This window comes from Vigna umbellata, chromosome 3 (assembly GCF_029865625.1).
Source record: "Vigna umbellata cultivar VRB3 chromosome 3, Vumbellata_1.0, whole genome shotgun sequence".
Lineage (NCBI taxonomy): Eukaryota > Viridiplantae > Streptophyta > Magnoliopsida > Fabales > Fabaceae > Vigna > Vigna umbellata.
This window is the reverse complement of record NC_142167.1, coordinates 29101637-29127930: the sequence shown is the minus strand read 5'-3', so window position 1 is coordinate 29127930 and position 26294 is coordinate 29101637. Positions and strand designations below refer to the sequence as shown.

At 34.4% G+C, this 26294-nt stretch overlaps 5 protein-coding genes across 7 annotated transcripts; 3 read left to right on the top strand and 2 right to left on the bottom strand.

Moving 5' to 3' along the window:
* Positions 1 to 3205: 3205 nt before the first annotated feature.
* Positions 3206 to 4698, top strand: LOC148202195 (uncharacterized). Its single transcript, XM_088109146.1, has 3 exons — positions 3206 to 3418; positions 3486 to 3680; positions 4630 to 4698. The coding sequence occupies exons 1-3, from the start codon at positions 3206 to 3208 to the stop codon at positions 4696 to 4698; spliced, it is 477 nt and encodes a 158-aa protein (XP_087965272.1).
* Positions 4699 to 5803: 1105 nt separating this feature from the next.
* Positions 5804 to 7716, bottom strand: LOC148202194 (uncharacterized). Its single transcript, XM_088108639.1, has 4 exons — positions 7084 to 7716; positions 6776 to 6999; positions 6419 to 6676; positions 5804 to 6317 (listed from the first exon to the last, which is right to left on the bottom strand). The coding sequence occupies exons 1-4, from the start codon at positions 7714 to 7716 to the stop codon at positions 5804 to 5806; spliced, it is 1629 nt and encodes a 542-aa protein (XP_087964765.1).
* Positions 7717 to 11551: 3835 nt separating this feature from the next.
* On the top strand, positions 11552 to 17495 carry LOC124820090 (influenza virus NS1A-binding protein). Of its 3 annotated transcripts, none has more exons than XR_015784764.1 (10): positions 11552 to 11716; positions 12500 to 12663; positions 13011 to 13192; positions 13309 to 13812; positions 15270 to 15594; positions 15677 to 15876; positions 16240 to 16316; positions 16470 to 16527; positions 16638 to 16713; positions 16825 to 16957. XR_015784764.1 is itself a non-coding variant. In XM_088108657.1 (10 exons), the coding sequence occupies exons 1-10, from the start codon at positions 11703 to 11705 to the stop codon at positions 17212 to 17214; spliced, it is 1674 nt and encodes a 557-aa protein (XP_087964783.1). In that variant the 5' UTR covers positions 11554 to 11702; the 3' UTR covers positions 17215 to 17495. The 3 variants fall into 3 exon arrangements, 2 of the variants coding, with proteins under 2 accessions (XP_087964783.1, XP_047147677.1); XM_088108657.1 differs by lacking the exon at positions 16638 to 16713 and adding an exon at positions 17116 to 17495 and having other exon boundaries at positions 11554 to 11716; positions 13489 to 13812; positions 16470 to 16571; positions 16825 to 17011; XM_047291721.2 differs by lacking the exon at positions 16638 to 16713 and adding an exon at positions 17116 to 17495 and having other exon boundaries at positions 11554 to 11716; positions 16470 to 16571; positions 16825 to 17011.
* A 2895-nt stretch (positions 17496 to 20390) lies between these two features.
* Positions 20391 to 20870, top strand: LOC148202193 (uncharacterized). Its single transcript, XM_088109043.1, has 2 exons — positions 20391 to 20582; positions 20664 to 20870. The coding sequence occupies exons 1-2, from the start codon at positions 20391 to 20393 to the stop codon at positions 20868 to 20870; spliced, it is 399 nt and encodes a 132-aa protein (XP_087965169.1).
* A 764-nt stretch (positions 20871 to 21634) lies between these two features.
* On the bottom strand, positions 21635 to 25767 carry LOC148202192 (uncharacterized). The gene is made up of 7 exons (XM_088109552.1): positions 25723 to 25767; positions 23965 to 24316; positions 23741 to 23934; positions 22559 to 23644; positions 22256 to 22479; positions 21929 to 22186; positions 21635 to 21842 (listed from the first exon to the last, which is right to left on the bottom strand). Exons 1-7 carry the CDS (start codon positions 25765 to 25767, stop codon positions 21755 to 21757), a joined length of 2247 nt encoding a protein of 748 aa, XP_087965678.1. The 3' UTR covers positions 21635 to 21754.
* Between the last annotated feature and the right edge of the window lie 527 nt (positions 25768 to 26294).

Genomic DNA, 26294 nt, shown 5'->3' with positions numbered 1-26294 from the left:
GCAAAAGCCAAGTGAGAGAAAAAGGAAGAGAGAAAGCTATTCCCGCATAACCCTAAACCTGCGTTGGTGTTTGTATCGTTGTGAAGTCGTTCACCGTTGGATCGAGCTGATTTTTGGACAGTGGGTTCCAGACATATTTTTCTTCATTCTAACTGTTCGGATCGTAAATTGGATGTCTAGATTTGGAGAAATCAGTCCCGCACCAGCAGCCCTGTTTTGGAGAATTTTTATCTTCTTTGTTCTCATTTGTAAGCATTTGTGCTTATTTAAATTCGCATATTGAACACACCATTTGATGCTATTATTAGAGACTCTTTTGTACCCTATTATTGATCATAGTGGATTTTTCTTTGATTTGGACGACTCGTGGTTTAACCCTTACATTGAGGGGTTTTTCACGTTAAAAATTATTGGTTTCTCTTTGTGCTTTGGATTCTATTTTTATTTTATTTGTTTGATGCTCCTCAGATTCTCACAAGAAGGAGGATTGAATTTTCGTTAAGTTATTATTTTTTTGTAAGTTGTTATATTTTTTTGCCCTTCTCCATCGGTTACAATTCATTTCCAAAATACAAATCAGTCCATTAATCAAATCAAAGCATCAATTTGAAATTCAAAGATTTCATCATCAAACGCGCATTCAAACATTAACAGAAATACAAACAAGATAGCTCCCCTTACCTTGGTTTATCTTAACTCCTCTCACGATTAAACCCCAGCACGCTTCTCTAACTTCTCTTGCCCTTGCATAAGAAAATGATACGTTGACGTACATAAATATTTTAAGTTCTTTTGATATTATTTTTTTAAAAAAATATACAAATTTATTTTTTTATAACTATTTTCATATCTTATCATATCAAATTTTATTTTTATTTTTATTTTTCTTTCTCCATTATTCTCTTTCCGTTACTTGCAGTCGTCATTGAGCAATGAATGCCACTGAAGATGTTTTGATGCATGGATATGGAAAGATTTCTACTATGATAAAAAAAAAATTTGCATGATGAGGATGATTATGAGTTCTTTTTAAACCAGTACATATTATTTACTCATCTATGTAACACATTTATGATTATACTCTGTTAGTAAATTATTTAAATATCCTTATATTAGAGGAACTAAACTAATTTTTTTCAATGAAAAAAATTAAATTTATAAGACACTTAGTGAACTATTTTCTCTTCAAAATTGTGAATTTTGTAATTTTATTTTTCTATTTAATTTACTTATCGTCTATTTATTTATTTTTAAAGATACAGATTTTATTTTAATTTATACTATTTTGGAACTTTTATAGCTTTGTTATTTTTTGTGGGTTAGATGTGGTAAAGTTTCATGTTGTTATGGGAAATGCTTCTTTCTTTAAGTCTGCGTTCATTTCCATCGATTTTAATGTAAAAAAAAGGAGGGATGAGTGAGTGATTACTACGTTCATTTTCACTGATTTGAAGAGATAAGAGATGACGATTTGCGAGATGGTAGGTTAAAAATATCCTTTCTCAAATTAGGGGGTTTGAGGGTATACATATATATTTTTCTATACTGACCTTTTTTTTTTAAATCACAAACAAAAACAATATTGGGTACTGTAGCATTGTGCATGAGCGAGCAGCTGTTGTGGATACAGAGGAAATGATGGAATCGGTTCACTCCCATTTAAAATGACCGCAGAATCGATTCCTGCAATTGGGTTTATTTAAAAGGGGGAGTGGAATTAATTCTTGTTACGAGAGAATCGATTCCTATTGTTATTGAATTTATATATATATATATATATATATATATATATATATATATATATATATATATATATATATATATATATATAATAAAAATTATAATAATAAAAATAATACTAATAATAATAATAATAACAATAACAAGGGTGAAAAGATAATTTTCCATTTTAATAGGTTTTTCTAAATTTATTCACTTTCATTTCAAAATTCCTTAAAACAAATATAAAAACATTACTTTCAAATCCACTAAACTTCATCTACTCACTTTCCTTTATACTTATTTTCACAAGTGAATACACTCTAACGTTGTGTTTCCTTCCGTTGAATTCCTGTGCAAGATTTGTATTCACTTTAAATAATTGTGTTCTTTACTTTTACATATTTGAGGTTATTTGAGAAGAAGGATTTGTCTGATATATCATTGTTCTCATCCTCATGTAAGTACGATTTGAAAAGAATTACTTTTCACGTATTGAAATGCTCATATCTTTTCTAAAAATAAGAAATGTGTTAGTTTCAATAATAGATAACAAATAAGAAGTAACAAAGTGCACTTGCACTTAGCTCTCTAGGTTAACGCCAATAGTGTCTACCTAGCATCACACCTTTCCCAAGTTTTAGTATTGGACACCAAGTCTTTCAATGAGTTTATTAGAAGGAAAGATCGATTAGTGGTGAAAGAACCCTTCCCCACTCCACTTCCCCCATTTCTAGGGCCTCGTCCTCTTCAGTAGAAGAGACTACACATTTCAAAAGGAAAAACTTAGAAAACAAAAAAAAAATAAAAAAAGCATAATTAATGCAAAGGTTTAATGTCTCCGTAGGTCCCTATTTTGGTCATGAATTTCAAATAGGTCCTCTTTCTTTTCGGCGTATCAATTGAGTCCTTGTTTTTGTAAAATTGAATCAATTACAGGCCTGCCGTTAAATTGGACAAACGGTCGTTACAGTATTGGTTAGGTGGCATGGTTGAGTGCAGTTACTAATCAGACGTGGCATTTAAAACGATTTTTGTATTAAATAATTGGTATGCACAGATGTTTATTCAGTTTTGGGTAAGGGCAAAGTAGGAAATTTGAAAAAATTAAAGGGCAAGACGTTTTAATTGAGGAATGCACATGAGATTGGGGAAAGAAATTGAGGGTTTTTATTATTAGGGTTCGCGTGAGAGGCCAAAAATCGCGATCCTAAGTTCGATCCAAAAATCAGGTGTGGGTCCTTTTGTTGTTGGAAGCAAGAAGCTGAAGCACGTGGTCAGTGGAAGGTCAGTGTTTGTCCCCATTGATGTATGGTTTGGTCTCTGGTTTTGATTGCATTTTGGTGGTCCCCCATTGATGTATGGTTTGGTCTCTGGTTTTGATTGCATTTTGGTGGTCCCCCATGTATGGTTTTGCCGGTGTTCCTTGGTGAAGCTTATGTAGTTGGAAGTGGGAGGGTGCGCGTTCTTTGTTCGATTCGAAGTGATGGATAATGAAGTGCAGAAATCACATTCTTGTTCATCTTCGACATGCAATGGGTGGCGGAATCAAAACTGTGATGTCGTTTTTCGTGGTGGTGGAGTATCTACCATTGATGGTGTATCACCCCTTTGCCTCTGTGGAGAGAAAACAGTGGTAAGAACAGCTAGAACTGCTAAGAACAGAGGGAAGCAATTCTGGAGCTGCCCTAAGTACAAGGTAAGAACGTGTAGAAGTAGTGTTTTGTTTGAGTGGAAAGTCGTTTTAATTGTTATTTTTTTCACAGACTGGACATGAAGGTGGTTGCAATTTCTTCAAATGGTGTTGTGAAGACGGTAATGACAAAAGCTATACGAATGTGAAGTGGGAAGAAAAGCATGAGTCTTTGTCAAAGACAGGAGAAATGGGAGGTGGATCGAAGATGATGAGTGATTTGATTAAATCTGTCAACGTTGTGGAGAAATGGATGAAGGTGTTGACAGTGATGGTATCGGAGGGGGTATTTTTCGAAGAGTATAGCGCAGCGGAATTAACACTCAAAGAGCGGAAAGCGTATTCGATCACAATTAAACTTAATTTGGTCCTTTTAGTAAAAATAATTTTCTTTCAGAAAATTAATCAAACAGTTGATATACGTAAAATAAAATGAGTGTAGGGAATAAGAAGATCAACACAGAATTTTTATCCTGGTTCGAATCAAAAGATTCTACGTCCAGTCGTTAATCACTATAAATAGTGATTAACCTTTTTCACTAAAAAATTGTTTAACAGATTACAAGATAATGAACAAGAATAAAATGAATAGAACCACTCTACCAACTTGAAGAGAACCGCTTCAGCAATCGACCAACGATTCACAAGCTTCTCCTTTCACAAGACCAGGCAGAGCACCTTGCTAACTTGAAGAGAGTCTGCTCCGACTATCGACACACACGATACGCGAGCCTCTCCTTTCACAAGACCAAGCAAGGGAACAATGAACAAAAAGCTCTCTAAGAACGTTCCTCTGACACACAGTGTTCTAAGCTTTCTCAGTTCAAAAACGTTGCTTTCTAATTTCTCCAAAACAAAATATATAGCCAAGTACACTGAGTGCCAAAGGTCAGCTCCCAACTGCCATGAATAATCGATTATTGTAAGTGATAATCGATTATTCAAGTCCGTTATAGGTTTTCAAAAATGTGATAATCGATTATATGAAGTGATAATCGATTATTCAAGTATGACTTGTGATAATCGATTATTGCTTAATCATAATCGATTATTGTAGTTAAAAATGCAAGTTTACAAGGTTTACAAGACTTTCCTACTACATTTAATTTCTACAAATTGCTTTTAACTAATTCTAATATCTTCTGCAACTAAAACTTCTTGTAGCATCATCAAAACAAATTTCTTCAAGATTTACCAATACTCCTTATTGGTAACAGACAGGATTGGTTATTTTGATTTTTTTACTTAATATTATTGTAATGTCAATATGGATTATAAATCCATAATGTAGTAGTGTTGATCGTATTCTTAGGAAGAAATTAGCCGGGTTTGTTAGGATGGAACTGTTTATGTATATGACGAGATGTGAAGGAATGAAGTTGTGTTACTGAAGTGATAAACATAATAAATTGAGGTTTTGGTTTAATGTAGCAGGTTTTAAGGCCTTTTGAAAATTGTTGAATGTTTATTTTATTCACAGCAATGTTACATAATAATTAACGCTCGGTCCGGTCATCCTACCGTGTCTATCGCTCGTCCAACTAGGTCCCTGTTCCCTAGCGTTCGGTTTAGTCGTCTTCCCTCGTGTACCGCTCGTCCAACTACGTCCGTGCTTAATATCGTTCGGTCTGGTCGTCCACCCTCCTGCATCGCTCTTCGAACAACCTCCGTGCTCAAGACCGTTCGGTCTGGTCGTCCTCCCTTGTCTACCGCTCGTCCAACTACGTCCGTGCTCAAGACCGTTTGGTCTGGTCGTCCACCCTCCTGTATCGGTCTTCGAACTACCTCCGTGGTGAAGACCGTTCGGTCTGGTCGTCCACGCTCCTGCATCGCTCTTCCAACAACCTCCGTGCTCAAGACCGTTCGGTGTGGTCGTCCTCCCTTGTCTACCGCTCGTCCAACTACGTCCGTGTTCAAGACCATTCGGTCTGGTCGTCCACCCTCCTGTATCGCTCTTCAAACTACCTCCGTGGTGAAGACCGTTCGGTCTGGTCGTCTACCCTCCTGTATCGCTTTTCCAACTACCTCCGTGTTCAAGACCGTTCGGTCTGGTCGTCCACCCTCGTGTATCGGTCTTTCCAATTACCTCCGTGTTGCAGACCGTTCGGTCTGGTCGTCCACCCTCGTGTATCGTTCTATATAAGACGTCAAAGAAGGAAATTGTAATATATCCAAAACATTGTAATACATCCAAAACAGTTCCTGGTCATTGACAAAATAGTTCCTGCTCATTGTAATACATCCAAAACATTGTAATACATCGAAAACCATACATAGTTGGCATCATTGTCATTCATTAAATTACATAGCAGTAAAACCATAAACCTTGTTCCTTAGACTATTACATAATAAGATCCTTAAACTTGGCATCATTGTCATTTATACACACATCTATAGTTGAGCTTCCTGATCATTCATACACACTTCAGATAATTGTGATGATGGCATGATTGGTTCTTGGGTTGCTTTGGGGCAACGACTCCTGTTGTGCCCAACCTCCCTACATAGCCCGCATCTCTTCCGCAAACCACCCTTGCTCACTCGTGAATCATCCTTTCTGATCTCCCACTGCTCCAGTCTTCTTTTCCTTTTAGGTCTTCCAGGCATAACCTTTTTCCTAGGAGGCATGACATCCGGATATGGTGTTAGGTCCCACATGTTGTTGCCGTTGATGGGATATACGATTGATGCATAGGTTTCTTCATAGGTGGACTTTAGAAAGCAAGCTGGAATGAACTGCTGGCCATCAATATTAAGAAACTTCATTGCGGCTAGGGAGTGACAACATGAAATTCCTGTGATGCTCCATCTCCTGCACGAGCATGAGAACTCGTCTATGTTTACAACAAATTTTTCTCCACTTTGGGAGACGTGTCTTACTTCAAACAGTTTGTGTGCTGACCAGCTATAAAGAAATAAAAAAAAATTTAAACAACACATTTAAGTGTCTGACATAAAGTTTACCAAGGAATGAATAAACATTTATGAAGTTATGAAGAAAGTTACCTAGGTATCCAGTTCTTGGTTGCTTGGGATTCCTTTGTAAATCTGGCCTGGATCTTTGGACAAATTGGTCCTGAAAATGATTGTATCTTAGACCTGTTTTTTGCCCATCTTTGCATTATGTATACCCTAATTTCTTCCAGTATTGTTATGATTGGTTTAGTCCTGGTGTGAACCAAGACACTGTTGAAAGCCTCACTCATATTGTTGACCAATGTCTCACATTTTGGTGTTGGACTGAATCTGGACCTTGACCAATATCTACAACAGATGATATATACACATGTTAAAACTGCAACTGATATGGACAAACATAAAATAATATAGAAAGGGCAAAAATAATTAATACAAATTGTCAACCTTGGAGGGATGGCAATCAAATGCTTGAATGCGTCTTCATTTATATCTTTAATGTTTCTCATCTCCCTTTCCCAGTTTTGTGGATGAGTGGCAGTACCTGCCCTCCACATCAGCTGTTTCAGATTTTTACCAGGAAACTTTTTCCTAAAGTTTGAATATAAGTGTCTGACACAAAATCTCTGGTCAACACCTGGGAGTAACTGTTGTATGGCTGGTAGTAGACCCTGTGGTGTTAACATAAAACATTTATCACCATATCAAATTAATGAACCAATATACGAAAGAAGCAATTTAAATATGATTATTACCTTTTGTTGGTCGGAGACAAAAGTAATTGAAGAACATACTTCTCCACCACCAAGATCATCAATCAAAAGTTTCAAAAACCACATCCATGAATCTTTGTTTTCGACTTCTACCACTGCATATGCAATGGGCAACATTTGATCATTTCCATCCCTCCCAACAGTCGTCAACAGCTCACCACCATACTTCCCTTTCAAAAAGGCTCCATCTAATCCAATTATTGACCTACAGCAGACAAAACTGTCTTTGCATGCCTTCAGACAACAGTAAAATCTCTTGAAAATTAACTCACCCTCATTATTCTCAACATGGACCTTAACTGTAGATCCTGGATTTCTTTCCAACAACTCATGCGCATAATCATATATCCTCTTATATTGTTCATTAAAGGACCCATCAATTTGATTAGAAGCAATAGCTTTGGCTCTATAAGCCATAGACCTTGATATACCTATGTTCCACTTCCTTTGAACTTTTTCACGAATATCAACACCCTTCATCTTAGGATTTTCCTGAACTGTTTTCACCAACTTTTTGCTCAACCACTTGGCGTCAACTAACTTCAGGTTGAACTCCCTGCTGCATGTATGAATGTCTTTTTTAGTTCTCAGCTGCCATGATTTTACAGCCTCCATATAACCAAAGTATATGGTCCATGGGCATTCTCCTTTTGCACCAAAGCACTTCATCCTTAATCTTCTGTTGTCATTTTTTACAAACTTTATATTCCTCCCATTTTCCAAGGCATACCCTTTTAGAGCATCTAAAATATCTTGCTTTTCTGCAAAAAAAGTCCCAACTTCCCATGTAAAGTCTACCATACTTTTTGGCATACAAAAAATACCAAACCTCCCATAACCTTCACTGTCATTAACCTCTTCATCACTATCTATTGCACTAAGAAATTCCTCAGATTTCCACTCAAAATCTGACAATCCTCTATCGTCATGATCATGACATTCAACACTGACATTATCACGGTCATCATCACTATCATAAAGACTTTCTACTTCTACTTCTACTTCGACATTACCATCTACATCACCATCTATATCACATTCAACACTCACATCTACTAGGCCCTCTAACCACTCATTATTTCCATGTACATCACCTTCTTCAGTAGATGTACTCCAACTACAAAGATAAACTTCATCCTCCACAACTCCTTCACACACATTCAACTCTTGCTCTTCTTCCACCTCATGCAACTCTTGTACGTGACCATGACCTTCAACCTCTACTTCAACAGCACCACCATCTTCTTCACCCTCGTTCACCTCTTGTAAGTCACCATCAACTGCATCATTTACTTCAACACCGTCACCATCTTCTTGACAAACATTCACCTCTTGTAAGTCACCATCAATTACACCATTTACTTCAACACCGTCACCATCTTCTTCACAAACATTCACCTCTTGTAAGTCACCATCAACTACACCATTTACTTCAACACCGTCACCATCTTCTTCACAAACATTCACCTCTTGTAAGTCACCATCAACTACACCATTTACTTCAACACCCTCACCATCTTCTTCACAAACATTCACCTCTTGTAAGTCACCATCACCTTCACCATTTACTTTAACAGAATCACCATCTTCTTCAACCTCTTTTTGTACTGTACTATTACCTTCAACTTCTCCTTCATCATTAGTAATGTCTTCAAGCATATGAATGACTTCGGGATCAGAAACTACATGGACAACGTATAAGTGAACTTCACCATTAAGCCTAGCTAAGTTAGCCATATGCATGGCACCTCTGTCATCAATCAATTGTTCCAACCTATTTTCCAACACTAAACCCCCTCCTAAATAGTACCATAAATCTTTAAAATTCTCATATCCTAAACTTTTGACTACACTGACAACCACAAAAAAACTCCACATGTTAGGGTCAAAGGACAAAGTTGTTGTCTCCCCTTCATACTTTAGGGTACTATCATTAATGAACTTTCCTCCATGGTGGAAGACACACACAATAGCGTCCTCCATTACGCACAACACAACATAAATATATCTACAGACCTATTATAAAAACATATCACGACAAAAAAAATATATATTAAAACAGGCACAGAGATCAAATAACTTTAAACATACGCACTCAGACAAAGTCAAATAACTTTAAACATACATGGGGGACCACCAAAATGCAATCAAAACCAGAGACCAAACCATACATCAATGGGGGACCACCACCGAATATTGTAGTTTCGATTCAATAAAAACGAAGACAATAAAGCACAAACACTGACCTTCCTTGAGATTAACCTCCACTGACCACGTGCTTCAGCTTCTTGCTTCCAACAACAAAAGGACCCACACCTGATTTTTGGATCGAACTTAGGATCGCGATTTTTGGCCTCTCACGCGAACCCTAATAATAAAAACCCTCAATTTCTTTCCCCAATCTCATGTGCATTCCTCAATTAAAACGTCTTGCCCTTTAATTTTTTCAAATTTCCTACTTTGCCCTTACCCAAAACTGAATAAACATCTGTGCATACCAATTATTTAATACAAAAATCGTTTTAAATGCCACGTCTGATTAGTAACTGCACTCAACCATGCCACCTAACCAATACTGTAACGACCGTTTGTCCAATTTAACGGCAGGCCTGTAATTGATTCAATTTTACAAAAACAAGGACTCAATTGATACGCCGAAAAGAAAGATGACTTATTTGAAATTCATGATCAAAATAGGGACCTACGGAGACATTAAACCTTAATGCAAACAAGGCAATAACCTCGGTTAGAGCAAAATTCAAGATTGCATATCCGAATAGTTGTTTTGCCAACGATGAATTCTTGCTACGGTATGAATTAATGAACTGAATATGTTTTCAATTCCTATAACAGCTTCCGCTTAAACAATTGTAGCAATTTTGAAACCCATTTGAGAAAGTCTCATCACACTCTTTCATTCATGATTTTATGGTTTTGTTACTTCTTCTCTTCGTTCATTTTCTCTTGGACATCTTTGAAATAATAATAATATATTAATTTTAACTATAAGTTTAAAATTATAATCTAACATTTTAATTTATTAAAACATTTTTTTATTCTATCATATTATCAAAATGTTTACAAATTTTTATAAATTTTATCTTTAAATCTCTTTACTTTTATCTTTAATTTTTTTAAAATAAACAAGATAAAATTTATTTTTAAATCCCTTAAAATTATCTTTAAATTCCTCCAAATCTACTTAATTACCGTCTTTAAATTCACCCTTAAAATTCAACACATGTGTTTTGGCATTCCCATGGCTAATTCTTTTGTTCTTTCTATTGAACTTGGATACGATTCGATGACAGCAGCTTCAGAATAATCTAATGATCTTGTAAGTTGTTTGGTAAAAACATAATATATAATTATACTTTTTTTTTTAAATAATCTGTCAATAGCAGCAAGTATTTATATATTTTAATTTTGATACAAATTGAAAAAATATATATTTTTGTTACTAAAAGTTTGATTTCATTAATTTTATTTACATTTTATTATTAATTAAATACATATTTAATCTCTAATAATTATAACATATCTTATGAAAAAAATAAATGCTAATATACAATTTCAGTCTTTTGATTTTTAGCTTTTATTTTATAAATTCAATTTTTTAATATTTTCCAATATTAATTACATATTAATATTAATTTTTTATTTAATATATATATATATATATATATATATATGACGATTATTATGTATAAAATATATATTCAATTATATTAAATATTAATAAAATTTAAATAAAATTAATAAAATTAAATTATTATATTAAAACAGTAAATTTATTAAAAATAAAATATATCAATAATTTTAATATTTAACCAATAATTTGTTTTTATTTTTTATGGTGAAGTAGAATTCCTATTTTGGTGTGATTATTAATTTTTTATGTTTAATATGGTGGAATTTTCTATTATATCTTTCTAATGCACGCCTTTATTGTTTCTGTTAATTGTTTTTCTAGATGTGTCCGCAATGTTGTTTTTAAATATTTATTAATTAAAGTCTCTACGTTTTTCAAATAAAATAAAAATAATATTTTTTAAAAGAATAAATATGAATTTTAAAAATTCCTTTAAAATTACGATGATTATCTAAAATTATTTCTTATTTAAATTCAATAATTTACATAATTTAATTCGATAAATACTTGTAACTCCAAATTGCTAGCAAATAAACAATAACCCATGTCAAATCAAACAATCTTCTCACTTTAAACCAACCTCACTCCTACTCCTTTTTCATTACTATACTTCTCGATTCTATATACCACAGTCTGCACTGACAGACAGAAAATAAAATAAAAATATAGTAATACCTTTTCTTTTATTTGACTAAAATGTATACAAAAAAAACAAGTTTTAAATTTTTTCTTTTATTTTATTTTTCTTCGCTCTTTCTTTTTCCACTACAAGAACCAAAGGGGTTATGTCTTTTTGCGCTTTGATTGAAAACATTTGGCCATTGTGTAATAACAAGCTGTTCCTTCTTCCTTCCATTGTTACTCCTTTGGGACTATTTGTTACCCTGTCCCATCATCGGAGCATCTCTCGTGATTCTCTCGCTTTCTCTGTTCATCGTTTTCTTTCTGTATGCCCAGAAGAATGTAGGCTTCAAAATGCACACTTTTTTTTTTTCTTTCCAGTTGTTGATCACAACCTCTTTGAAAGTTTTGTGGGTTTTCGACGCTGTTTTGAAGTTTTGGATGTTCGATAAACCCCATTTAATCGATTTTTGAATTTTCAACTGGGTTTGCCTGTTCTCTTTTCTGGTTCATACTTGCAAGTTCTTGGACAGTGAGTGCCGCTTATGGAAGGTTTTGAAGTTTACGCGTTGTTTTTGGATTAAACCCCGTTCCATCTGTTTTTAATTTTTTGAACAGTGTCAGTTCTGCTCCCTTTTCTTGTTCTTACTTGCATGGGCAGTGAACGCCACTTATGATGCTTTGATACATTGATAAAGTTTCTAAGTACTAGAATCTGTACCGTTGAACTGTTCTACTTTTTCTTGTTTCATGGTTCTTGTGAATTGAAATTTAAAATGTGGTGTAGGATCGTTTTGCTGTTCTTGAATAGTACTTTCTTTGCAAGTTTCCTTTGTGGCATTTGTGTTTTAGGCTAACCTTTTGTTCTCTTATTGACTAATTTTGTTCTTGGATTGAGTTGCATTCAACTTTTACAATGACATTTGTGGGATATGTATGTACTGGGGTTGTGAATAATCTATTCATCTTCTCAATAACTTAAATAAGAAAACCCATTTTTATCGTCCAAACCTTGATTTCGATTAGCACAAGCGATGTTTTTCAAGATAACGACAACTTTCAGTTCTTTAGACTATAATTTTGACATAGATGATATAGGAAATAACTTTTCTCTTCTTATGCCAGGGCGGGGGCAAGGAAGAAAGGACAAGCTCCTCAGTACTGTGGGAATCAACCTTTCCCTCCAAATTTATCTTGTGGCAGAAATTTGAGGAAGAGTGAACTTGGTGCTGTAATCTTTGGATGCAAGAACGCCACAATGAAAGAATGCCTCTCTAAACAACTCTTTGGTCAGTTCTTCTCTGTCTCCCTCTTCTTTTCCTTTCTCTAAAATATAGCGTCTACAAACACTTACATGACACAGTATGTCTCTAAAAACTGGTACGATATTGCAGCCACATGTCTGCAATGTTAAGGATGACAACAAAACTGCATCTGTGACTCCGTCAATAATCCGAAAGTATTTACGATATTCAGCATTTTGAAATGAAAATTGTGTTCTATATGACTTGGAGACACTTATATCTTTTCATGAACTTAGTGCGTAAAATTTGTATTATTTATATATGATAATCAGTACTGGCAACGAAGATAAGGATTGAAATCTCTAGCTCATACATTTATCTGTTTTCAACAGGCTTACCAGCTCAGCACTTCTCTTATGTGAAGAATATTGATCCAGGATTGCCTCTGTTTTTGTTTAATTATACTGACCGGAAGCTTCATGGAATTTTTGAGGCAGCTAGCAAAGGGAGAATGTTTATAGACCCCTATGGATGGACTACTGATGGTTCAGAGAAAACACAATATCCTGCACAGGTATATCACTCACTCACTTGAATTCTATAATTGATATGGTTTTGTTATTGAAGATAATTCTGGTCATGATACATGAAAAACCTTTTATACTCATACTCTTCATTAAAATATTTAAGGTGCAAATTTGTGTTCGACTTAAGTGCCAGCCACTGTCCGAAGTTAAATTTAAAGAATTACTTGCAGACAACTACTACACTCATAACCATTTCTGGTTTGAGCTAGACCATGTGCAAACAAGCAGACTTATTTCGTTACTATCATCTGGATCAATTGTCTCTGGTAATTCTGTCTCGCAGAATACACCAAATTGGATGACTTTATCTCGACCTCTTACATCAAATGAGACTTCGAGGGAAGATGAAACATCTAAAAGGCTTGAATTAGAGACAGACTATTCTACCCACTCAAGTACAAGAAAATATTGGACAGAAAATGATTCTTCTTTTGTAGAACACAACCAACCATTAGATACTACTGAGGTTGAGAATGAAGTACACAAGGATGAGGCTGAGAACGAAGTACATGAAGATGAAGTTGAGAACAAAGTACATGAGGATGTGTTTAACGGCGTACATTTGAAACTGAAGGAGTTAACTGTTAACTATCTGGAGCAGAGACTGGTACTCTTTTTTATGTTGTAGATTCTATCTGAAATTTATCATATTTCTGAATTGTTTCTCCATCCCTAACATCTTTAAGCATATGGGTAGCATGCATAAAAAGTATTGGGTTATCAAAGAAATTGACCATGCATGTGGAATTTCTCAATCTACCTCGCATATAGATTCTTCTGAAGTAATTAAACCCTTATGCAACTTTTAACTTCTACTATACTTTTTGAATTCTCCAAATATGTGGATCACCTATTGTTAGGCTTGTTTTTACTCATTACATTCTCTTTGCAGATTTGACATTTCATATTTAATTGACTCATTTTCACAACGTTGTTGTTATACTGCAGCAAATGCGGTGGCAGAGTGAAACACATAAAACAAGTTGAGTCCATAGTTTAAATGTAGTGAAATTCAATTTTTCTTGGCTTATAGTAGGATCCTCTTCCAACAAGTCTTGTTAGTATGCAATTCTAGTGTGGGTTTATGAAGCTTTGAGCTCTTCAACTACAATGGCTAGCTTTTTGTGGTGTGGTTTTTCCAAGGTGCTAATCCATTGGTATATAATTTGGTTTCCACAGTGTCTTGTAGCCGCAAGCAAGCAACACAAGTTGTGACACTGACATTGCAGTGTTCATCTCAGACTAGTCAAAGGGCTAGTACATTGCTATTGCCACCTCATGTGGGTGCTGAGGTGGCAAAGCATGGTGGGATGTTAATATGGGATTCTGTTGTGGGGTTTATATGGCCTTTGATTGTCCAACTACAACAACTAGCGTTTTGTAGAGTGGTTCTCACATTGTGTTCTTTCTCTCTGATGTATAGTATTGTGTATTAAGAATTGAAAATACAAGACTCTGTCTTCAAATCTTTATTGCTTTAGTCCAATTCCGCTCCTACCAATGTAGTAGGCATAAAATTGATATAGAATGTTTACATAGTATTCTCCAACTGAGGTTGTTCGAGAGAACCTCATTCTCCACAATTCTTCTAAAACTTTTCCTTTCCAAAAACTGCCTCCCCACTACTGACTGTGGACTATTTAAAATAGTCAGTTGAAGTTGGCACACCATCTATGGTATGAGAATACTCTTAAATGTGTGAACACATAATTTCATGTAATTTAGAGTCTTTAGGAAGTAAACTGAATGAAGATTATATAAATTGAAACTTGAAAGTATTAATGCAAGACTGACTGGATGTATAGGTAAGAAAAACTAAAATGAAGTACATTAGGCATGCTTAACTTGCATTGATTACTTGAGATAATTAGTTAAGGCTCCAAAAGGCATAAATGATTTCAATTGGTTGGGGAGATAATTTGAAAACATTTTTCGAAGTGATGCAAAAGTTAGTGCAATCTTTTGGAAGTAATTTTGGTATACCTTTACTTGCACTATTTTCTATTTTTCATATAGATGTCTTCTTGAGTATCAACATTGGCTTATTTTTTACTTGTCATTCAGATTGAGGCAGAAAGGGAAATTCAGCATCTTAAAGATCGTTGTAAAGTTTTAGAATCTGCTTGTAATATCCCTAATCGTTTGGAACATGTTGAGAAGGAAGTAATAAAGTCGACAGCTGATTTAGATCCCAAAGATTCATTATTTTTAATTGGAGGTTTTGATGGAAGATCATGGTTAGCAACTATGGATTTGTACTGTACTTCTCAGAGTGTGACCAAACCTCTTAAGCCTATGAACTCAGTTCGTTCATATGCTTCAGTTGTGCGGTTGAATAGTGAAATTTATGTTTTTGGTGGTGGAAATGGTTGTGTTTGGTATGACACAGGTATGAGATCTATCTGTGCTTTTCAATTAATTGTATTTTGGAAAGAGATGAGGTTTTAACAACCCATCTTCTATCTGTGTAGTTGAATCATACAATCCAGTTGATGATAACTGGACCATGTGCCCTTCTTTGAACAAGAAGAAAGGAAGCTTGTCTGGTGCTGCTTTATATGGTAAAATTTTTGCTGTTGGTGGTGGCAATGGAATTGACATCTATGCAGATGTTGAGATGCTTGATTTTGATATTGGGCGGTGGATCCCTACACGCTCAATGCTAAGCAAGGTAAAATGGAATAATTAAATGGTCAATATTTTAGGTTTTGATTGAGATTTGAGAGGTATAATTATGGTAACTTCAAAACGAACTGAGATATGTGGTTTTGAGGCTTATGCTTCTAATTGTGTAACTTTTGTCAGTTCATTTGTGCCCAAGGTAAAAAAAATAAAATGGGGGTTTAGTGTATCTTATACCATGTAGTCCATATGTTTGCATCAAGCCTTGTACCTTTTAAATACTTCTACATATTGATCCTTAGTAGGATTACCCGAGTCTCCTATTCTCACGCGGAAGAAACTATTTGGATAATTTCTTTGAAAATCATAGAAAAATATTTAACTTATAACTTTAGTGCTCTTTATATTTCAGAGATTTGCTCTTGCTGCAGTTGAACTCAACGGGTCAATTTATGCCACTGGCGGGTTTGATGGAAATGATTACTTAAGGTAATATGTATAACTTGATTTTGGTTTAATTTATTTACATCATTAGCTGAAACTCACCAGGCAAACATGGTTGATCTAGACTATAATGGTTTGTCCTTATATTTGTTATTTTATATTTGTACTAATGAGAATGACACTTTTACATAACTGCAGGTCTGCTGAAAGATTTGATCCTAGGGAACATTCTTGGACCAAAATACCGGACATGAATGTAAAGCGGGGCTGCCATTGCTCAGTTGTTTTGAATGAAAAGTTGTGAGTTCAACATTTTTTGCTTCAAAGTAACCAAGTAATGTTTATAAATCTAAATTTGTTTTGTAGAACCATTAGGTGATTGTTTGGAAATGCTCAACTTATCTTCATATCATGTTGGACAAAGTTTGTAATCATAAATAGGGTAATATTCTATAGATAAAGTACCGCCGTTCTAATCATAGACCTAAATCTGAATTTCTTGTGCTTGACCGAAAAGAGACATATTTTACTTAAAATTTCATGCATTGCGTAGGTACGCCCTTGGTGGTTTTGACGGCAAAAAAATGGTTCAAAGTATCGAGTTGTTTGATCCTCGTCTTGGGGCATGGATAATGGGGGAACCAATGATTCATCCACGGGGGTATTGTGCTGCTGTAGTTGTCAATGAATCCATTTTTATGCTTGGAGGAGTTAGGATTGGCGAGAACATTGTAGATACAGTGAGTAAATCTTTTAATCTAATATTTTTCTTTTGAAGATGCATTTTTACTACCCTCAAATACTTTAATTCTTAAATATCTCTCTAAAAATATATACATTACAGGTTGAGAATTATAAAGTCGGTCAGGGATGGCAGGAAACTTGCAGATCAGCAGCTGTTAATAGGTGTTTCTTGTCAGCCATTGCTTGCAGTCAGGAGTAAGAAAATAAGGTTCTTGAGTGCATAAAACATTTTATAGTGCATTAACATTGTATATAAATGAGTTTGTTGGATATTTCTAAAGGTGAACCCTTTTCATTTTTCATCAACTAAAATCTGAAGTTGTAAGTGTTTGGTAATTGACCATAAGGGCACTCACCATAGATACTAGGGTTAATATGCTAATAGAGTAGTCATATATAGTTGTTTGCAGTCAGATATACTGGGATGCTACTTGTATGAACCTAATTTGTTAATATGCTCCAGTATAGATTCTGGCTCAACTTTATGATAGCCGTGCATTACACCCATTATTTTTTTCTGATAACTTTAAATTGTTCTTTAAATTCATGGACAATCTGTTATTTAAAAGTATTTGTTTGTTACAATTACAATATTTAATAAATAATTTTAATATATAAATTTAATTTATAATGAATAATTTAAATTGTTATATGCTGTTAATTTTAATTATTGGTATTTAATAAAAGAACTGAATGTAATTTAAAAGTATTGATCGAAATGTAAAAATAAATGGTTGGACAATTAAAGAGATTAAGTATATAATAAGGGAAATTTGAAATGGTTGAGATCAAGATTGTCAAAGTCAAGAATTTACGCTAACTTGATAAACTTGAATAGTAAACTCAGATTAATTTAAATGAATAAAAATTAAAATATTTATAAGTAGTATAATATTTTATTGTTATATGATTCTATAAATAGTTTTTTATTTTATTTTTAATGAAATATTATTATTATTATTAAATTATTATATTATATTTTAAATATTTTTCTAATATTATTAAGTTATTCTTTTATAATAACTTTAATTAGTTAGATTGTACACTATATTTGATATAAAACAAAAGGTTGCTGGATTGGTCATAATAAGAAATTTTTAAACTTCATCTTTCATTAAACGTGACAATGGTGTAACACGAACACAACGCAGGAAGATTGCAATAGTAGGTCACACTAGCTAGAACGGAATTATGTTGTATCAACGATCATGGGATGAGTCGTGAGAGTATAGAAAATAAGGAACCCTAATTGTGAGTAACAGTGAAGGAGAAGAACGAATCAAATTGATTTCACATAGGAGACAATAATCTTTGGTGTCTTTTTTGTTTGAAAAAAGTCTACGAACTTGACAACTCGATCGTTGGATTGCGAGTTTAATTCAGTTCACCGTATTCGCGGCAAGTTTAATGAATTTGTTCGAAAACGAGTTTACATCTGAGTTAATTCGGCATGAGAGTGAGAACGTAAACTCATTGAATCGCGAGTTTGATAACGATTGCTTTTTTATTGTCTGAAATTATATCTAAAAGAAGAAATAACAAAATATTCATAATGCAGGAAGTGATTAGTGTTTTAGGGTTACATTAAATCGAAGAACAAATATTTACAATATATGTTTTTGGTTGTTTTGGTTCAAAATTAACGTGAAGGTATTTTATTTTAAGTTAGAAAATCATTAGAATATCTAAGTTGTCTAGATTTTAGGATTATCTTTGTATTCAGGTTTAATATTAATTTTTGTCTTTATTTTTGTCAAAATTTGTTTAATGTGAGATTTGTTTTTTAGTAATCAATATAGTTTCAATTTTTATAATTTATATTTAATTTGATCTTAATTGAAGATGTTTTTTTTAATTTTTTATTAATTTTTAAATTTTTTCTTAATTTAAAAAAAGTCGTTCATGTGTTAAGTTAATATTATGTTACGTGACGATGTCAATGTCATGTCATGTGTCATTGTCTTGTATCATTGTCTTGTATTCAATTCAGTCCTAATTTTCATTATTTTGTTCAATTTAATTCCAAATTTTGTTCATTTTGTTTAATTCAGTTCCAATTTTCATTATTTTTGTTCAATTTAGTCCCAATTTCATTTGACTTTACTTTTGATTCTTGTTTTGAAAACTTAAAAATTGTACCAAAGTGGTGTATGAAGACTTATGTTGTAGTCAATTGAGAGAAATGCCACTTTATAATGACTAAGGCCTTGTTCACTTGAATGAATTTGGGGAAGAGTGATTGAAAGAATTTGAGAGGATTTGAAAGTAAATTTTGTTGTTGTTTATTTGAGTAGATTTGGAGGTAACTGAGAGTGAATTTGAAAGTAAAGTTTCTGAGAATTGGTGTAGGATTTGATTGACGTGACAAATTAAAAAAATTTACTTCCAAATAGACTCTCATGTACTTCCAAATTCACTCAAATAAACAACAAAAAAATTTACTTTCAAATCCTCTCAATTCCCCTCAATCATCCTTCCCAAATGCATTCAAGTGAACAAGGCCTAAGGGTTTTGTCTTTTGATCACAATACCAAGAAATTCAAGTAGATGGACCTATAGTTGAGTTCATTGAAAAGTCAACATTAAAGGGATTATAAGCTTTCTGGGGACATGCTAGCTTTTATAGAAAATTCGTGCAACTTTTTTAAGATTGCAAAATTATTGCCTACTCAATAAAGACACTCCTTTTAAATTTAATTTAAATTTTGTTAGCAAAAAGAAGATAGATATCTTGTTTCAATAAAAAGTTTTGATGATGATAATTAGTGTTAAAGATTTAAAAAATGCTTTGATTTAAGAGATATATTGAAGACTAAATAATTTAGTTGTTGAAGTCTTTTAATCTATGTATTGTATTTAAATTAGTAGTTTAAGAGTAAACAGGGAGAACCTAAGTAGCATAGCACTCAAGGAAGTTTGTGATTTTTCAAAAAGGCTATGGAATAATCGATTATAAGTAATAATCGATTATCATAATTAATTTCAGATTTTTAGAAAAGCCTATGGAATAGTTGATCATCACAGTTTGTAATCAATTATCACAAAGAGAAAATAATTTTTTAAGGTTTAATACCTCTTTTGGTCCCTCGAAAGGGGGCAAAAGTTCAATTCGGTCCTACCTTTTTTTAGAAGTTCAATGTGGTCCCAACTTTTGTAAAAAGTGTGCAATCAAGTCCTTTTTGGAAACGGCGTTGAGTTTTTAACGGAGCAGCTGACAGGGTGGACTGAAGTTAGCTACGTGGCTGTGTGTGGGTAATACGTGGCTGTGAGAGGGTCATACGTGGCTGTGAGAGGGTAAATGTGATAATATTACTGAGGTTAAGAAATCAGAAGTTAGGGTTTGAGTTGCAGAGAAATTGGTAATTTGAGATACGAATGGCTTCTTTTGAAGGGTGTTCGTCGTGTTCGAGAAGTTGGGGCAAAGGATCTTCTGGGTGGTCCCATGGTTGTGGTGTGAGAGGAGGTGGGATAATCCCTACTTGTTACTGTGGTGATGTTGCTGTAACCAAAGTGGCGAGAACTACGAAGAATGCTGGGAGAAATTTCTGGGGTTGTCCACGTTACAAGGTAGGTTGTATACCCTTTTGAGTTAAAGTTTTTTTGAATTGATGCATTTGTTGATAGATTCCCTAACTTGGTGAATAACAGGGTGGATCTTCAATTGGCAGCTCGTGTAACTTTTTCAAGTGGTGTGTTGAAGAGAAAGTTGATGAAAAAGATTGCACAATGGTGAGGAGGATAAGTCAGCTGGAAAATTCAGTGAAGGACTTGCAGAAAATGATGAAGATCTTAGTTGTAGCTTTGTGTGTGTGTATTGTGGTGTGCCTTGTTCAGGTTCTGTTTAGGTTGATTTAGTTAGATTGTAACATCCTATGTTTTGAAAGGTGTAAGATCAATTAAGCAATTCAATGTATTCCGTATTGACTATTTTAATGAGTTAACTTCAGTGATTAATGTTGAAATCAGTCCCCCTGATGTTTTAACAATGTTGAAATCAGTCCCCTGATGTTTTAAAAATGTTAAAATGAGTCCCCCATTTGCTTTAAAACTGTTCACAAAGGTCACCCCAATAATGCATATGATGCTGAATAATGGCACATAAAACAAATACATAAAACAAAAAACATAAAACCAGTTTCATTCATTACGACACATAAAAGAAATACATAAAATCAGTTCAGTAAGTAAGTTAAGTATCTATTACACCACCATGTAACAAACAGTACATATTACACCACCATGTAATTTAACTATCTAATAACCCAATTTCATCTAAGTATCTTTTCTTCTGACTTTGCATTTTGTTGGCCGGGATGATTGGGGACTTGATGACTGTGATGGTTCAGGGGTTGGGGAACTTGGAGGTGGCTGTGATGGTTGTGTTGTTTCTGCTGGCTGGAGCTTTAAAGGGCAGTTATTCTTGTTGTGCCCCATCTGACGACAAATACCACATTTTTTCCTATGGCCACCAACACGCATTTGAGTGTGATCTTTAGTTAGCTCCCATGCTTCCAACCTCCTTTTTTTCTTTGGCCTCCCAGGCATCTTCCTGATCAGTGGTGGTAGTATATCATTGAAATTTGTGGTTTCCCATAGTAGGTGGCCATTGAGTGGAAAAATTATGGACGCATACACCTCTTCATAGGTGGATCTTGTGAACACATTGGGGACAAAAGTCTGTGGATCAACGTTGGAGAAGTTCATTGCTGCAATTGCATGACAGCATGGAATGGCACTAATCATCCACTTTCTGCAGCTACACTCCTTTGTGTCCAGGTCCAGTGTGAACTTGTTCCAAACTGATGAAGTATGCCTAACCTCAAAAATCTTTCGTGCAGACCAGCTGAAACAAATGAAGCACATCAACAATGTAGATAAATAACTTGTATATAAAATAAATTGAGTTATACTACCTTGGCACCCAAAATCTTGACAGATTACATTCCTTCTCAAGTCTCTTCTTTATCTTTGGGCATATTGTGAAGTCCATAGATGCCACCTTGGTTCTATTGGTGGCCCACCTTTTCATGAGATAAACTCTGATATCCTCCATCATGGTTATAATAGGTTTTCCTCTTGAATGAATAAGAACACTGTTGAAAGCTTCACTGATGTTGTTATCTAGTGTATCAGTCATTGCTTGACATGTGAAGCGAGATCTTGACCAAAACCTATTGCACACTCAAATGGGTTACAATGCATCAGGGATAGTAAATTGTATGTAATGGCTAATGGGTTACCTTGGGGGAATGCCTATGAGGTATTTATATGCTTCAATATTGACTTCTTTAATTTTCAGCATCTCTCTCTCCCAAGCCTGTGGATATGTGCTTGTGGTAGCTGTCCACATCAGATTTTTTAAAATTTGACCACCAAACCTTTTCCTAAAGTTTGCATACAGGTGCCTCATACAGAATCTTTGTTCTGCCCCAGGAAGAAGCTCTTGGATAGCTGGGACCAACCCCTGCACAAATAATTTTAGTCATAAAACAACATCCTTTAACAAAGCATTAACTAAAATTGAATATAAGGTGTATATTTACCTTCTGCTGGTCTGACATCCACGTGCACCCCCTACATACTTGACTACCCCCGAGGTCTTCAATTAATAATTGCAAAAACCATGTCCAGCTGTCTTTGTTCTCCACTTCTACTACTGCATAGGCAAGGGGTAGCATTTGATCGTTTGGGTCCCTACCAACAGCAGTGAGAAGCTCTCCCTTGTAATAACCTTTCAAAAAACATCCGTCTAAACATATAATTGGCCTACAACTTTTGAAGCTGTCTTTACAAGCTTTCAGACAAACATACATTCTTTGGAAGATTGGGTCACCATTATGAGAGTCAACTTTAATCTGCACTGTTGAACCTGGGTTACACCTCAACAACTCATGTCCATAGTCGTATATCCTTTTATACTGTTCTTTGAAATCTCCTTCAAGCTGTCTTGTGGCAATTAACTTTGCCCTTCGTGCCTTGGATATTACCACATTTGTATTCCATTTTCTTAATGCTTTAGTACGAATATCATTCACCTTTAAATTAGGATTGTCAACTAAAGACCTATCTATTTCTTCACTCAACCACTGAGCATTCATTAGTTTGATGTTAAGTTGCCTACTACAACCGTGAGTATCAATTATCTTCCTTAATTGCCAAATTTTGCGTGATGGCAAGTACCCACAGTAAGCTACCCATGGGCACTTCCCTTGGCCACCCATGCAGCGCACCCTCACCCTACGCTTATCATTCTTCACAAATTTTAGATCCCTCCCAGCATGAACAACATACCTTCTAATAGCATCCTTAAACTCTTCCTTCCCACTGAAAATGGTGCCCACTTGCCACTTGTAATCTGCCATGGACTTCTGTTTTGCATATTTTGAGAAACCACCCATACATACTCTATCCTCGTTGTCATCCTCCTCACTTGAACTGTTTTCAGGAGTTACAAGCATATCAGACTCCCAATCATCATCTGACAAACCCCTGCATTGTTGTTGGGTTTCTTGATCATTGTCTGCATCCACATATTCATCACCACTCAGATCATCCATTCCTGGTTCATCATCACTGTCCACGTCCACTTCCAATTCTTCTTCAGTATGAAGATCCCCTCCATCCTCAATGTCCGCTTCCAATTCTTGTTCAATATGAACCTCCCCTCCATCCTCAATGTCCACTTCCACTTCTTGTTCAGTAGGAACCTCCCCTCCCTCCTCAATGTCCACTTCCAATTCTTCTTCACTTTCAACCTCCCTTCCATCCTCAATGTGCACTTCCACTAATCCATCATTTTCAAGCTCAACTCTGTCCTCATTCTCAACCTCCACTACAACCTCAACGTCTTTTGCATCCTCCTTGTCATCCTCCCAGATATTTTCATTCTCAGCATCCTCCTTGTCACCCTCAACATGTGCTTCTCCTTCAACGTCACTACCCTCACCACTGTCTGCTGGACCTTCACATAGGTACAAAATCTCATTGTCATCATTTTCTACAATAGCTGGTTCGTCCACCCCATGCACAACATACAGGTTCACTTTCCCCAAATAATTAGCCACCTTCATCATGTTCATAGCTCCTTTATCATCATCAAGCTTATGTAAAACATGTTGGATATTGTAATATAATTCTTTTACTTCCATGTAACCCAGATCTTTAAGTGAACCTAATACTCCAAAATAACACCATTTATCGGGATCTACGTCCCAATAAACTATGTCCCCGCCCATATACTTAAAGGGGACTTCTTTGATCAAGGTCCCACCGTGATGGACCACAACCTGAAACACCCATCCCTACCCCAACCCTGCAAATGCAAACGGGGACCACTAATTTAAGTTAAACTAATATCTATGGGACCACTATCAACCATCAAAACAAGACAACTTTTCACCCCTACTTAAACCCCCTATAAAGCGACAACAGTGATAACATATACAACAACTACATGTCATAAAATTATCAAACATAAACCCTAACCTGATTTGCGGTTTCCAATTTGAGCTACAGATTTCCGGTATCCAATTCGCGCTTCAGATTTCAACACACTTCCTCCACGATGATAAATCCCAAATTACCAATTTCTCTGCAACTCAAACCCTAAATTCTGATTTCTTAACCTCAGTAATATTATCACATTTACCCTCTCACAGTCACGTATGACCCTCTCACAGCCACGTATTACCCACACACAGCCACGTAGCTAACTTCAGTCCACCCTGTCAGCTGCTCCGTTAAAAACTCAACGCCGTTTCCAAAAAGGACTTGATTGCACACTTTTTACAAAAGTTGGGACCACATTGAACTTCTAAAAAAAGGTAGGACCGAATTGAACTTTTGCCCCCTTTCGAGGGACCAAAAGAGGTATTAAAGCATTTTTTAAATAGTTTCTGGAATAATCGATTACCACTTATTATAATCGATTATAAAATGATAATTGCGAAATTGACTCTTCAATTTCTGACCTAATTTTTAAAATGTGAGTCTATAATAAATATTTAACTTAAACCTAGTTTCAAAATAACTTTTCACTCAGGTTCAAGGGTTGTCTGTGTTTGTGAAGAGAGGCTTTGAAAAACATAGTGTGAGTAGAGTGAAAACTTTTACTAAGTATCTTTTGATTGAGTGATACTCTTGTTGCTATGAAGACTATTCATCGTTTGTGTGTCAAATAAGGTGCTTTCTAACCTTAATTTTATTATCTTAGATTATAAGTTTTTGATTATTTTTAGTGTGATTAAAAACTCATGTAAAATCTTTTAATGCGACTAATATAAAATAATTATTGAGCAAGCTTATCTTATTATGCACTCTTTTATTTACTTATTATTATCTTAAAGAATAATCTTTTATTATGAAGTCACTTAAAAAAAATTGAAGAAATAGTTTTTATTAAATAAACCCATTCAAACCAAAAGTAATAAGGTGTTGCAATTAAATATTTATTAACTAAATCATATTTCAAACCAAGACTAATAAGGTAGTTGCTTTTGTTGTACGAATTGAATTTGAAAATAAAGGATAAAAAAAGTTGAGAACAATGTGCAGATAACTTTTCTAGATTTATGAATAAAAGGTGACGATACTAGAGCCATAAGTGCTAGAAGAATTTCCAAATGAACAAATTTTAAGAATTTCCAAATTTTCAAACGAAGAACCTTAGATATCCAATAACACTTATCATTTACAATCTCTATCTAACATTTCGTAATCCATTAGTAAAAGATAAAACCAACGCATTTGCCATGTAAACAAACAATTAGAGCATTTTAGACCATCTTTTTTCACAAGGATTTTTTTTTAAATATAGAAATAAGATAAAAATTTATCCATAAAAACTCTCATAACTAATAAAAACACTCAAAAACTCTTAAGCGCGGCGGACAACATTCACTTAAACTAATTAAACTCTTTCAAAATCAACAAATAGGTGCTAATATAATATATCATAAAATCGGAAATCCAATCATTTTAAAAAATGCATTTCTTTCATCTGACATCACTACAAAATGCATCACTTATTTTGCTTCTTTACAATTTTTTTGAAAAAAAAAATAATTTCCAAAGTTTAACATAGTACTAATAATTATTTATCTATTATACATTTAGTTATATGTGATTTTTATGATGTAGAAATAAAAATAAACTAATAAAAAAATGGTAGATGTTTTATTTAAATGGAAAAACATTATGGTATTTCTTAGTTTAAAAAAAACCCTTTAAATGACAAGGTGAAAGGAACTAAGACCAGTATTTATAGTGCAGTAGTTTCCA

What these genes read in the sequence shown, in the direction of transcription:
- LOC148202195 (XM_088109146.1), top strand. Translation starts at nt 3,206, where the DNA reads ATGGATAATGAAGTGCAGAAATCACATTCTTGTTCATCTTCGACATGC. An exon ending in GGAGCTGCCCTAAGTACAAG is followed by an intron (nt 3,419 to 3,485) that starts GTAAGAACGTGT and finishes TTTTTTTCACAG; the next exon opens with ACTGGACATGAAGGTGGTTG. An exon ending in AATGGATGAAGGTGTTGACA is followed by an intron (nt 3,681 to 4,629) that starts GTGATGGTATCG and finishes TATTGGTAACAG; the next exon opens with ACAGGATTGGTTATTTTGAT.
- LOC148202194 (XM_088108639.1), bottom strand. Translation starts at nt 7,716, where the DNA reads ATGGAGGCTGTAAAATCATGGCAGCTGAGAACTAAAAAAGACATTCAT. An exon ending in TTGTCTCCGACCAACAAAAG is followed by an intron (nt 7,000 to 7,083) that starts GTAATAATCATA and finishes TTAACACCACAG; the next exon opens with GGTCTACTACCAGCCATACA. An exon ending in TTGATTGCCATCCCTCCAAG is followed by an intron (nt 6,677 to 6,775) that starts GTTGACAATTTG and finishes CATCTGTTGTAG; the next exon opens with ATATTGGTCAAGGTCCAGAT.
- LOC124820090 (XM_047291721.2), top strand. An exon ending in CCTCTCTAAACAACTCTTTG is followed by an intron (nt 12,664 to 13,010) that starts GTCAGTTCTTCT and finishes TGTTTTCAACAG; the next exon opens with GCTTACCAGCTCAGCACTTC. An exon ending in GCGAGAACATTGTAGATACA is followed by an intron (nt 17,012 to 17,115) that starts GTGAGTAAATCT and finishes TATACATTACAG; the next exon opens with GTTGAGAATTATAAAGTCGG.
- LOC148202193 (XM_088109043.1), top strand. Translation starts at nt 20,391, where the DNA reads ATGGCTTCTTTTGAAGGGTGTTCGTCGTGTTCGAGAAGTTGGGGCAAA. An exon ending in GGGGTTGTCCACGTTACAAG is followed by an intron (nt 20,583 to 20,663) that starts GTAGGTTGTATA and finishes GGTGAATAACAG; the next exon opens with GGTGGATCTTCAATTGGCAG.
- LOC148202192 (XM_088109552.1), bottom strand. Translation starts at nt 25,767, where the DNA reads ATGGCAAATGCGTTGGTTTTATCTTTTACTAATGGATTACGAAAT. An exon ending in CTCATAGGCATTCCCCCAAG is followed by an intron (nt 22,187 to 22,255) that starts GTAACCCATTAG and finishes AGTGTGCAATAG; the next exon opens with GTTTTGGTCAAGATCTCGCT. An exon ending in TCAAGATTTTGGGTGCCAAG is followed by an intron (nt 21,843 to 21,928) that starts GTAGTATAACTC and finishes TCTGCACGAAAG; the next exon opens with ATTTTTGAGGTTAGGCATAC.